This window comes from Sus scrofa, chromosome 11, assembly GCF_054392235.1.
Source record: "Sus scrofa isolate SSC_HxYL_T2T_F1_AM1 chromosome 11, Sscrofa_HxYL_maternal_Yorkshire_Landrace_v2.0, whole genome shotgun sequence".
NCBI classification, from domain to species: Eukaryota; Metazoa; Chordata; class Mammalia; order Artiodactyla; family Suidae; genus Sus; species Sus scrofa.
Genome location: NC_139393.1, coordinates 13,514,344 through 13,528,530, shown reverse-complemented (window position 1 = coordinate 13,528,530; position 14,187 = coordinate 13,514,344). Strand labels below are relative to the sequence as shown.

At 36.6% G+C, this 14,187-nt stretch overlaps 1 protein-coding gene across 1 annotated transcript in view; it reads right to left on the bottom strand.

The window, feature by feature from the left end:
* Positions 1–14,187, bottom strand: part of LOC106505265 (uncharacterized) — a 281,848-nt gene that overhangs the window by 261,851 nt on the left and 5,810 nt on the right. Inside the window, exons 4-6 of the mRNA XM_084982501.1 lie at positions 7,563–7,679; positions 6,560–6,714; positions 6,055–6,125 (exon numbers count right to left, since the gene is read on the bottom strand). Of these exons, the coding sequence (XP_084838627.1) occupies positions 6,702–6,714; positions 7,563–7,679 (130 nt within the window). The 3' untranslated portion in view covers positions 6,055–6,125; positions 6,560–6,701. The remainder of the gene's footprint in view (positions 1–6,054; positions 6,126–6,559; positions 6,715–7,562; positions 7,680–14,187) is intronic.

The following is a 14,187-nucleotide window of genomic DNA, read 5'->3' as shown; positions in this document are numbered from 1 at the left end:
GTGAGAAAATAACAGAAGCCAAAGAAGGCCAGTTTCCTAGCCTGAGCTATTGAAAAGATGGAGTTGCCATTTACTGAGATGGGAAAGATGGTAGGAGAAGACTTGGTGCTGAATTTGAAGGTCACTTTGGACTGTGTTCTTTCCCCTAGATATAACTGACATACAATATTATATTAGTGTCAGGTGTACAACACAATGGTTTGATATATAATGAAATGATCACAATAAGTCTAATTAATATCCATTATCTCACAGTTACAATTTTTTTCTTGAGAAGACAACCTTTAAGACTCACTCTCAAAAATATACAATATTGTTAACTATAGTCATCGTGCTGTGCATTATATCCCTGATCTTATTTATCTTATAATGGGAAATCAGTACCTTTTGACTACCCTCCTTCACTTCCCCAACATTCTCCAGCAAACACCAATCTGTTATGTTTCTATGAGTTCATTTTTACATTCCATACATAAGTGAGATCAGACAGCATTTGTATTTCCTACAGGACATATTTCACTTAGCATAATAACCTCAAGTCCACACATGTCATCCCCAACATTATGGTTTCCTTCCTTTTTCATTACTGAATAATATTCTATTGACTATTTTATATATGTGGAGAGAGAGAGAAGGAGGGAGAGGGACCTCACTGCTTCCTTATCCATTCATCTGTGGATGGATGCTGAGGTTGTTCCCGTGTCTTGACTATTGTAAATAATACTGCAATAGACTTGGGAGTCCTGATATATCTTCAAATCAGTGATTCTGTTTCCTTCAGATAAAGAACCAGAGTGGAATTCCTAGATCAAATGGTAAACAATTCATATTTTTTTCAGGAAACTCCATACAATTTTCCATAGTGGCTGCACCAATTTCATTCCCACCAATAGTACATGATGGTTCTCTTTGCTCTACATCCTCACCAATACTTGTTATCTATTGTCTTTCTGATGGTAGCCATTCTAACAGGTGTGAGGTGATATTTCACTGTGGTTTTGTTTGCATTTCCCTGATGGTTAGTAACGTTAAACACATTTTTCATGTACCTGTTGGCCATTTGTATGTTTTCTTGGAAAAATGTATATTTTATCGCTCTGCTGATTTTTTAATGTTTTTTGTTGTTGCCAGGTTATATGAGTTTACAGATTTTTGATATTAACTCTTCATTAGACACATGATTTTCAAATACTTCCTCCCATTCCATAGGTTTTCTCTTCATTTTGCTGATGATTTTCTTCACTATGTAGAAGTTTTGTAATTTGACTGAGTCCTACTTATTTATTTTTGCTTTTGTTGTGTTTGTTTTCAGTGTCAAATCCAAAAACTAATTGCTAAGTCCAATGTAAAGGGGCTCACCTCATGCTTTCCTCAAGTTTTCTGACTTGAGGTCTTACTTGAGTTCAAGTTTTTAATCCACTCTGAATTAATTTTTATGTATAGTGTAATACAGCGGTTCGGTTTTCCCAATACCATTAATTGAAGTGACTATCCTTTCCTCACTGTATATTCTTGGTTCCATTGTTGTGAGTTAATTAACCATATATACATAGCTTCCTTTCTGGGTTCTCTATTCCATTCCATTGATCTATGTGTCTGTTTTATGCTTTGATTACTATAGCTTTGTAATATTGATTGAAATCAGGAAATGGGATAACTCTAGCTTTGCTCTTCTCTCTCAGGATTTCTTTGGCCATTGGGATCTTTGGTGGTTCCACACAAATTTTAGGAGTTTATTTCTGTGAAAAATACCATTGAAATTTTGATAGGGATTGTAATAAAACTGTAGATCACTTTGGGCAGTATAGATATTTTAACAATATTAATTCTTCCAATTCATAAGTACAGACTATCCATTTATTTATGTCTGCAATTTATTTCATCATCTTATAATTTTTGTTGTATAGATCTTTACCTCCTTAGTTAAGATTTATTCCCAGGTATTTCATTCTTTTCAATGCAATTCTAAATGGAGTTGTTTTCTCAATATTGCTTTCTAATAGTTATTAGTGTATAGAAATGAATTTTTGTTTTTTTAGGGCCACCCTGCAGCATATGGAAGTTCCCAGGCTAAGGGTCTAATAGGAGCTGCAGGTGCCAGCCTATGCTGGATTCGAGCTGCCGCCACACAGCAGCTCACGGCAATGCCAGATCCTTTAACACTCTGAACGAGCCAGGGATCGAACCCACAGCCTCATGGCTACTAGACCGGTTCTCAACACACAGAGACACAATGGGAACTCTCAAGTGCACTAATTTTGGTATACTGATTTTGCATCCTGCAAATTTACTGATTTTGATTATTCTAACACTTTTCTGGTGATGTCTTTAGGTCTTCAATATATAATATCATGTCATCTACAAACAGAGTTTTAGTTCTTCTTTTCCAATTTGGATGCCTTTTATTTACTTTTCTTGTCTAACTCTATCTAGGATTTCCAATATTCAGCTTTTCACAACTGAGTATGATGTGAGTCGAGGGCTTGTCATACGTGGCCATTGTATCAAGGTATGTTCCTTCTACACTCAGTTTGTTGAGATATTTTATCACGAATGATTGTTGATCTTTGCAACATAATTTTTTTGCATTTATGGAGATCAAAGTATAGTTTTTTTTCCTTCATTTTATCAATATGATGTATCATATTGATTTGCAGATGTTGACTCATCCTTGCATCCCAGGAATAAATCCTGCTTTATCATGGTATATAATTATTTTAATGTAATCTTGAATTTGGTTTGCAAATATTTGGTTGGGGATTTTTGCATCTATGTTCATCAGTGATACTGACCTGTAATTCTCTTTTCTTGTAGTCTCCTTGTCCAGCTTTGGTGCTAGGGTAATTCTGAATTCATAAAATGAGTCTGAAAAAAGTCCTCTCCTCTTCTATTTTTTTAAAGAATTTGCAAAAAAAATTGGTATTAATTCTTCTTAAAGTGGTTAGCATAATCCTATGAAGCCATCTGGTCCTGAACTTTTGCTTGTTGGGAGGTTTTTGATGACTAATTCAATAGCCTTACTAGCAACCGCTCTGTTGAGATTTTTATTTCTTCATGATTTAATCTTAGTAGATTGTATGTTTATTAGAATCTTTCCGGAGTTGCCATTGTGGTGCCGCAGAAACGAATCCGACTAGGAACCATGAGATTGCGGGTTTGATCCCTGGCCCCACTTACTGGGTTAAGGATCCAGCATTGCTGTGAGCTGTGGTGTAGGTCACAGATGCATCTCGGATCCTGCCGTTGCTGTGGCTGTGGCATAGGCTGGCCGCTGTAGCTCTGATGTGACCCCTAGCCTGGGAACCTCCATATGCTGTGGGTGTGGCCCTAAAAAGAAAATTAAAAAAAAAAAAAAGAATTTTTCCATTTCTTCTAGGTTGCCCAATTTGTTGGCATATAATTGTTCACAGCAATTTCTTATTATCCTTTGCATTTCTATGGTAACAGTTGTGATGTATCCTCTTTCATTTCTAATTGTATTTATTTGATTCTCTTTTTTCCCTTGGTGAGTCTAGCTGAAGGTTTGTCAACTTCATCTTCTCAAAAAAAAAAAAAAAAAAAGCTCAGTTTCATTGATCTTTTCTATTGTCTTAAGTTTATTTATTTTTACTCTAATACTTGTTATGCATTTCCTTCCTTATACTAAATTTAGGCTTAGATTTTTTTTCTAGTCCTTTGAAGTATAAAGTTGTATTTTTTGAGATCTTTTTTGCTTCTTATATAGGTGTTTATTGCTATAAACTTACCTCTTAGAATGGCTTGTTATATCCCATTAGTTTTGATGTGTTATTTTTCCATTATCATTTGTCTCAAAAAATTTTTTTTTGTTTTTTGTTTTTTAGAGCCGCACCCTCAGCATATGGGGGTTCCCAGGTTAGGGGTCTAATCAGAACTACAGCTGCCACCCTACTCTACAGCCACAGCAAGACCAGATCCTTAACCCACTGAGGGAGGCCAGGGATCAAACCCGCAACCTCATGGTTCCTAGTCAGATTCATTTCCACTGTGCCACAAGGGGAACTCCTGTCTCAAAATATTTTTGATTGCCCTTGAGATTTCTTATTTTACCCATTGGTTATGCTGGAGCATATTGTATAATCTCCATATATTCATGAATTTTCCAGTTTTCTTATAATTAATGTCTAGTTTCATACCATTGTGGCTGGAAAAAATGCTTGATATAGTTCAATCTCTTAAGTTTATTAAGACTTATTTTGTGGCATAACATTTGATCTATCCTGGAGAATGTTCCATGTATGATTGAGAAGAATGGTATTCTGCAGCTTTTGGATAGAAAATTCCATATATATCTGTTAAGTCCATCTGATGTAACATGTAGTTTAAGTACAATATCTCCTTATTGATTTTCTGTCGAGATGATCTACCCATTATTGAAAGCAGGGTACTGAAGTCATCTACTGTTACTCTATGGCTGTCTATTTCTCTCTTCAGGTCTGTTATTATTTGTGATATGTATAATTAGATACTCCCATGTTGAGTACATCTTTACAAATGTTACACTATTTTGTTGGATTCACCTCTTTTTCATTGCATAATGACCTTATTTAGCAGTTATTATATTCTTTGGTTTAAAATTTATTTTGTCTGATATGAGTATAGCTATGCCTGCTTTCTTTTGGTGTTCATTTGCATGGAATATCTTTTTTTAAACCTGTCACTTTCAGTCTATAAGAATTCTTAAAGCTAAAGTGAGAGAACATATACTTTTAAAGAAATTCATTTAGCCATTCTATGTCTTTTGATTGGAGCATTTTTTATCATATTAAACTTTAAATGTTTACTAGATGTTTAAGAGGAGATGTTGATGAGTCTCGAGTCCAGGAGCAGTAATCTAGGCTAGAGACATAAATACAGGAGTTGCTAAACTCTACCACTAACTCTCCTTTGCTTTTAACCTCTCCAATTTCTCACCTTTTGGGTAGGACCACACATAATTGCCATTTTTGTAGCTCAGTAAAATACAGCAATTTCATATGGTTCAATCAAATATAAGTGGGAAGATTCCTACCTATTTCATAAGCAGTTAAAATGCCCAATGAGACTGACATTTGTGAAAATTTACACAGCATATGTTTAAAGCATTGTTATGAAAGAGCTTTCATAACTCAAAATTTATTTTCATGCAACACACACATTTTAAGATGATTTCGTGTTCTCCATGTGGAATCTGTTTAGGGAGGCCCCATTACTGGGTTAAAGCATTTAGCAGATATCTGAATGCTCTATACCAGCACAAAGCTCATCATTTGTTTGGGATACTGCTCTTAGACAATGCTTGTGAGATGAAGTCTGCCTACAGCTTCTTTTTATTTATTTATTTATTTATTTATTTATTTATTTATCTATCTATCTATTTTTGTCTTTTTTGGACCGCACCCACAGCACATGGAAGTTCCCAGGCAAGGGGTTGAATCGGAACTGCACCACCAGCCTACAACACAACCTCAACAACATGAGATCCGAGCAGCGTCTGTGACCTACAATATAGGTCACGGCACCACTGGATCCCCAACCCACTGAGATGCCAGAGATCAAATCCTCGTCCCCATGGGTTTGATGGGGTTCGTTAACCCCTGAGCCAGGACAGGAACTCCTAAACTTCTTTCAAAAATAATTCAGTCTACACTAATCCAATCCTGAGTCAATACCCTTAATTAGCATACCAAAAAGTGGTAGGTCTTGACCTAAGGCCTGCAAAAGTCAGTATGAACTCCATTCAGTGCTGGATAACTGGGTTAGACACTCTATATCTAGCAACAGTATCTTAGTTTGAGTCATTTCTCTTATCTTTGTTAACAAATCACTTAGCCCTATGGTTTCCTTACTGTTCCTTGAATGTGCCAAGGAGTCCCCTTTTCCCCCCATTCATCTCTCCACCTTTCTCTTCACCTCCTTCAGATGTTTGTGCACACGTTAATTACTCATGGAGTCCTTCATTAGCTCTCCCGGTGTAAATCAGAGCCACTCTTGTCTAGCCCCACCCACAATTCCCTGTCCCCTCCCCTTGATTTATTTTCTCTTCATGAGACTTACCATCAGAAAAAGCAAAAGTCCCTGAAATTTGGAAATTGGCCTGATGTGCACAGCTACGCCACAGTGTTCTCCTGTTGGACATAAATAATCTCAGAGTGTGACAACAGACAAGGACACCTAATTATAAAATTGTCCCTGCTTTCTGACAATATGCAATCCAAATAAAATCTCCACTTATTAGACCCTCCCCAAAATTACCCAGCCAAAGCCTAAATCCTGTAATAGGTTCTTTCTAACACCCTCTTACTGAGACCCACCCACTACAGGTTACAGCTCCCCATGGTTACAGTTCCCCCTCATCGCAGCAAGTAATAAACCCAAGTTGTTCCACTACAGGTATGTTCCTGGAGATCATTGCCTGGAGGATACTGATATATCTAACACACTGTGTGTTCTTCTTACTTATTTTTATTGTCTGTCTTCTCCCACTACAATGTTTCTCTATGAGGGCATGAATTTTTGTCTATTTAGTCACTGCTAACATCCCCAGCAGTTAGAACCATACCTGGTATATTACAGGCTATCAACGAATAATTCTTGAATGAATGAATGAACAGGTACTCAGATTTCAGTAGGCATTAGAGATGCAAACATGAATCAGCAAGTCCTCGAAATATTCATAGTGGTGCAGTTTCACCAGTACTGGTTCAGTAAGTTTGCCTAAAGAAAGGAAGAAAGAGGCAGAGACAAAAAGTCAAGTTCTGTACTGGAGACTGCTATGTAACTCTGCTTTCCATTTCTGCTTTATTTTCTTTTATTTTCCTCTGCTTTCTTTCTTCATCAGAGTCACTCTTCGGAGCAGGTCAGGAATACTCTCCTGAAACCGCTGTTGACTAAAGGAAAGTAGGGTTTGACCTGTGCCAAAAAGAATGGACCACGCTATGAGATCTTCATGCCAAACCTATAAAATGTACTGTTTATGGCCTGAGACAATAGTTCAAGAATTAGAGATGCTTGCATAGTCATCTCGAAACCCCTCTTATGGTTCTCAAACTCAAGAATCCTCTAAAGAGTTATAAAAACAGACTGCTTTTAATTAAAACAAAATTTACTAAGCTTATAATAAGTACACTGAGCTTTAAGGCTTAAAATATCTAAATTTGTAAGTCTACAATTTTAATAAATTGAATAGTCATTAAAACACTGGCAGCTGTAAATAGTTTTTTCAAGCACAAAAACTTCCCTCAAGATAACCAGCCATACAACTGACTCAGGATTCTTTGCAAAACCTTTTGCTTCTACAGCCAACACACATACTTCTCCTTTTCCTTGGTTTCAATTACCATCCTTATGCCAATTATTAATAAATTTATCACAATGATTTAGGGAAACTCTAAAAAGTCTGGTTCCCAACTTGGTGGGGGCTGTGGTGATTCAGCCAGGAATTATCCCAGGTAGGCTCTACCCCAGGAGAAAAAAAAAAAAAAAAATCCTTTAACAATAATATTTGCCTATTACCCTCTGATTGTAACAATGCTTATTTGGGAAAAACTTTCAAGAAGACATACAGGGAGTCCTCTTCTGGTGCAGCAGGTTGAGGATCCAGTTTTATAGATTTGTCACTGAAGCAGCTTGGGTCGCTGCTCTGGCGTGGGTTCAATTCCTGGGCCAGGAACTTCCACATGCTGTGGGTGTTGGGAAGAAGAAGAAGGAAGAAGAATAAGGAGAAGGAGTAGGAATATAGGATCTTGATTTTTTTTTAAAAAAAAGAGAACAAATTTTTTTTTTTGAGGAAAATATTAATACAGTACTGGTTATTCCATCTGGTGCCACAAGATGTCACCTATACACAAGAAAACTCTCCATGTATACTAGAAACAATTTACATCATTTTTAGCAAAAATTTTTTGAGGCTCTAATTTGTAAGGACACCAGTATATACATTCTGGATGATGAAAGTATGAACACAATATGGTTCCTTACTTCAAATAACTTTAAATGCCACAGAGAAACAGATGTGCTCAAATAACTATATACAATGCAATGCCAGAACTACAAACTGTCCAAGCAAAAACTGTTCCCAACTAAGTTAAATAGGTAAGGAAGACTTTACTCAAAGCTACCTAAACAGTCAGAACTCAATTCTGCTGAAACAAAGAATGGGAGAGTTGTTTTAGTAGTTTTAAATTTTTTATTATGGTAAAATATACATAAAATGTACTATTATAACTTATTTTAAATATACAACTCAGTGGCATTACGTACAGTAACAAATGTGTATCAGCATTATCTAGTTCCAGAACTTTTCATCCTCCAAAATGAAAAATCAATACTCACTGAACAAAAATTTCCCTTTCCTCCCAACCACAGTCCCTGATAAACTGTTCTACTTTCTGTCTCTAAGGATTTGACTATTGTAGACAACTCATTTGGTGGATTCATATAGTAACCGTCCTTTTGGGTTTGGCTTATTTCATTCAGCATAATGTTTTCCAGGTTCATCCATCTTGTCGCATGTGTTAAGAGTTTTTTATTCCTTTTCAAGACTGAAAAATACTCTACTGTATGTATATAACACAGCTTATAAATTCATCTGTTGATGGACATTGGGTTGTTTCCACCTTTTGACTATTGTGAATAACACTACTACAAATATTGATGTACAAATATCTGGTTAAGACTCTGCTTTCAATTCCTTGGGGAACATACCTAGAAGTAGAATTGCTGGAGCACATGATAATTCTGTGCTGAACTTTTTGAGGAACCACTGTTTTCCATAGCATCTGTACCATTTTACACGCCCACCTGCAATGTCCAAGAATACTGATTTCTCCATATCCTTGCCTATACTTGTTATTCTGGTTTTTTGATAATAGCCATGTCAAAGTATGTGAGGTGGTGGCTTACTGCAGTTTTTATTTGCATTTCCTTAATGATTAGTGATGGTGAGCATCTTTTCATATGATTATTATACATCTTCAGAGAAATGTCTATTCAAGTCCTTTGCCCACTTTTTTTCAAGTTTCTTATTGCACTTTGAGTTACAGAACAGAATTGAAGTGGTAACCTAATTGCTTTGAATGTAAATATCATATTATTTCACTGGATTGGTAGTTGCATAAAATGACTGGTTCTCTTGCCAGTTCAAAGAAGTTAATACCAAAGAAAAAATTAAAATTATATTTCTGATCCTAAGAGGCACAAGCTAGTAAAACTATTCCCTCTCAGGAGAAAAGCACTTGTCCATATTAAGCAAATTATCTGTCTCTCCAAGGGAGCCAAATAATAATAATTTTCATAGGCCAAGTTATGATTCAGCGATGGGTAAAATTTTTTCATAGCAAATATGAGTTAGTGTTTATAGATTCCCTCAAACCTTTCACAATAGAAGTATAGAAAATGGTCTGATAATTTGATATTTCTACACCTATAAGAATTCACCCAACATATAGCTGGTTATTAGAGATGACAGCCAAATTTATGACTCTGTAGGCCCTGTAGGTATATACCACAAAGAGTTTTTGATGACATCATTTGAAACATTAAAATGAGGTATATTAGGATATGAGCTGCTCAGTACCACACACACAGTAACAGTTCAATAATTACACGTGTCACACACATCTATTCGCTGATTAGCCCACAGCTAAAAATCAGCCAGAAATGTTGCTATTTGTCAAAAATATTTTCCTTTGTTTTCTATCATGGAGCACCGTAGATGCTGAGGTAGGAGATAATAGAAGTGTATTTGTTTTCAGTGTTTTCTCCAGTTTCTTTCTTAGAATTCATCACTGGATCAATCTCTTTGCAGGCTTTCCAAATAAACCTACATACTTCTATAGGGCTGATGGACAATTAAGCCCATGGGCAGTGGGTAATTCAAATAGTAGCAAACAGCACCTTTTCTCTGCCGAGATACATTTAGTTCTGGCGCAATCAATAAAAATGAAAATATTGCTGAGTCTTCAATAAAACTTAAGACAGTCTTCCTTCAGTATTACACTGATAGAAGTACAAAGGTTCAAAGACAAAACAGCTAAACATATGAGAGAAAACAGTTCCATGTTCTCGAGTAATGAAAAATATATCATAATCTGTTTGATTTCCAATTTTTAGAAAAAGCAGAAATAAAGTATACATATCTTTCAAGGCAACTTGGGAAACTATTGCAAACTCATTTTAGACACTGGTCCTACTATCACTTCCATCTTATTTTCTCATTCTCTCCAAACAGCATTCTCCTATGTTTCCAAAAAAAAAAAAAAACTAAAAACTAAAAAAACCCTCACATAGCTTGTTAGCGCTCATAATTCAAAATGCCCTTGAAATAACCTTTCTTGATAAAATGACACAAATGTTCATTCAGAAGAATACGCTCATAGGTATCACCAGAAAAAAAAAAAGTTTAGCAGTTTATTATAAAGGATATTGTAAAGAAAATAGAGGAAGACATGCAGAGGACAAAGGATGGAAGGGTCCTTCTGTTCCCAAGGAACCAGGATGGCTCCACCCTCCAGGCATGTGAATGCTTTCACCAACCCAGAAGCTCTTCCTTTGCCCAATTTTTAACCAAGTTGGTTTCTGTGGTTAAATTGTAGGGGTTCTTAATATAGTCTAGATTTTAATGCCATATCAGCTATATGATTTGCGAGTATTTTCTCCCAGTCCATGAGACTTTTCACTCTGCTGCTCGCGTCCTTTGAAGCACAGAAGTTTATAGCAGGGAAGGTTTTAAGAGCTGCAGTGAGGGGGTTGTAGACCACCTGTGTTAACTGGCTTTACTCAAAGGAAACGTAAACTTTCTTTCATCTTCATGACAAGGGGCAATTTTAAAACCTGGATCTTGGCACCACTGAAGTTAGGCTCCTTCTCTCTCAGTAGACAATGGGAGATAGAAGCATAGCCTCCTTGATGATTGCATTTCAAAGGGATGACTGGGGAGGGGAGGTTAAAGGCTTTCTTAAAAATTCACATCTCTGGAGGTTCCTTAAAAAACTAAAAATAGGGTTACCACATGAAGTAGGTCAGACAGAGAAGCACAAGAACAAAAATAGGAGTTCCCATCGTGGCATAGCAGAAACGAATCCGACTAGTATCCATGAGGATGCAGGTTCAATCCCTGGCCTCACTCAGTGGGTTAAGGATCTGTGTTGCCGTAAACTGTGGTGTAGGTCGCAGATGAGGCTTGAATCCAATGTTGCTGTGGCTGTGGCACAGATTGGCAGCTGCAGCTCTGATTCAACCCCTTCGGCTAGAATATTCCATATGTCCATATGTGCAGTGCAGCCCTAAAAAGACCAAAAAAAAAAAAAAAAAAAGGAAAAAGGCCTCCCATCCACTAGCTTCAACAATGATCAATTCATATTCATGGCTAATGTTGATTTACCTAAATCCAAACCCATCTCCCCCATTCCTGTCACATGAATTATTTGTAAGCAAACCTGAAACATATCGTTTCATCTATGAACATTTCACTATTTATTCTTGCAGGATATATGTTTTTTAAAAAAAGACTCTTTTTTTTTTAAAAAAGCCACAGTACCATTATCATAACTTTAAAAGTAGTAATATTTCCTTAATATTTTTGCATATGTAATCATTGTTCAAATTTCAATGTTGTCTCAAATTTTTATAGTTTATTTTCAACAATTTATTTAATATATACGTTCTCCCACCACACCCTACCCCCTTTTCCTTTTGATATTATTTGTGAGGAAACAGTGTCCTATAATTTCCTATATTCTGGATCTGGCTAACTGCATCCCTAGAACGTCATTTAACATGTTCCTTTGTCTTCTTTCTTTTTCATAAATAACTAGTCAGATACAAAGGCATGACTGGATGGAACTGGTGCCTCCACAGAGACAAGCTGGATCATTAACCCAATGTACCACAGAGGGAACGCCTCAATTTCTGTTTAAGGCACTGTCCTAGACAACCATTTATCCACCAAAGCTTAAACTTTGAAATATGTATTTTGGATACATTGAACATTTATTACAGGTTTGAAGCTGCCTCCTTTTTTTTCAAGGAATAAGATAGATAAATGGGTTTACATATAAACAGATTATACTTAGCATATAATATAAAAAGGATTTTAAATCCTAACAGAATTTTGTTTGTTCTTTTATTTATTTATTTACCTGTAAATGCTACATTTTGTATCTCTAATGAAGTCCATTTGTCTTATTCTCATAACCAAAAAAAAAAAAAAATCACTATTCCACTAATGTTATTATATTAGTTTGCCAGGGCTGCAATGGTAACACATCAGAGACTAGGGGGTTTAAACAACAAAAATTAATTTTCTCAGAGTCTGGAGGCTGAAATCTAAGACCGATGTGAGAGCAGGGCTGGTTTTCTGGGAGGCCTCTCTCCTTGGCTTGTAAACAGCCCTTTCTCGCTAAACCCTCACAAGGTCTTTTCTCTGGGCTCTGGCATCCCTGGCCTCTGTCTGTCCATCTCTCTCTCTCTGTGCCCTAATCTCTTCTTAAGAGGTTACCAGACTTACTGGATTACGGCCCACTATAACAGCCTCATTTAACTGAATCACTTCTTTAAAGCATCGTATTTTGATGTACTAAGCATTAGATGCTTTAACGTATTAATTTGTATATTGGGGTGGGCAGGGGGCACAATTCAGCCCATGACAGTTAACAGTAATTCCTTAATACATGGCTAATTCACATTCAATTTCCCTACATTTTACCACAATGTATTGGGCAGATTCTATTATCGTGCTATCACTTTAACATGTTTCTCTGTGCCTCTCTATTCAAGTAAACTAGTAGTTAGATATAGAGGCTTGATTTAATTCAGATTCAATTTCTGTTTTTATGAAGACAGTTCATAAATATAATAATAGGAAATACACATCTAGGGCCATATAATACTTGATCATTTCACTTTTTCTATGTTAAGATGATCAAATGTTGAAAGCCTGATCCATTCCTTATAAAGTTTCCTTTTACTGTTCCACCTAATGGTTATTTGGCAACCATTATTCCTCAGCCATGACCAGTCTATTAATAGGTCCATCAAAGGAAGGCTTCATCTCAGTTACAATGGGTTGTTTGTTTTTTTTTTTAACTCCACCATTTCTTTTTGGCTCTTTCCTAGGATTCTCATCTCTCTGCTTACATTGCCCATCTGTTCTTTCAGGCTCTTATTCAACAGATCTCTTAGCAAATTAATCATAGGTGGTTTCTTTTGGGGGGGGGGTCTTTTTGTCTTTTAGGGCCACACCCGCAGCATATGGAGGTTCACAGGTCCAATCGGAACTGTAGCCACCAGCCTACACAATAGCCACAGCCACGTGGGATCCGAGACATATCTGCGACCTACACCACAGCTCACAGCAATACCGGACCCTTACCTCACTGAGTGAGGCCAGGGATCGAACCTGCAACTTCATGGATGCTAGTTGGGTTCGCTAACTGCTAAGCCACGATGGGAACTCCATGGTTTCATTTTTTATTTAAGTATAGATGATGCACATTATATAAGTTACAGGTGTACAATATAGTAATTCACAATTTTAAGGGTTATACTCCATTTGTAGTTATCAGAAAATATTGACTATAGTCCCTGTAGTTTATTTTCTACATTGATTGTTTCTACTTCATTAATCATAGTTTCATATTGCCAGTCTGATAATTTTCAACATCTATGCCATGTCTGGCTGTTATGTTAGTTCTGTCTCTTCAAACTGTATTTCTGGTCTTTTAGTATGACTTACAATTTTTTCTAGATAGCCAGACATGATGTACTGGGTAAGAGAAGTGCTGTAAATAGGCTTTTAGTGATGTGGTGGTAAGGTTTGGGGAGGGGAAGCACTCTAGAGTCCTTTGATTAGGTCTTAGACTTTTAGTGATCCCCTGTCCCTGAACTGTGAACTCAGATTCCCCCATTCAAAGGTGAGAGAGGATGGCTACAATGGGCTGGACTTGGGTATAGCCTTTCTCCTCAGGTCAGCTAGGCTGTGATAAAATTCCAGTGGATAAGGCTTTGGTTAATTAGTTTCCCTTGAGGGCAGGCCTTGTTAGACAACAAAGCGCTGTTATTTTCATCCTACCGGCCTTCCCTGCAGATTTCACACTTGTCAGGCTCTACAATTGCTTGAACCAAAAATGAAGGAATGACTCTAGCCAGAGAAATTTGGGAAAGAAAGGAAATAAAAGGCATCCAAATTGT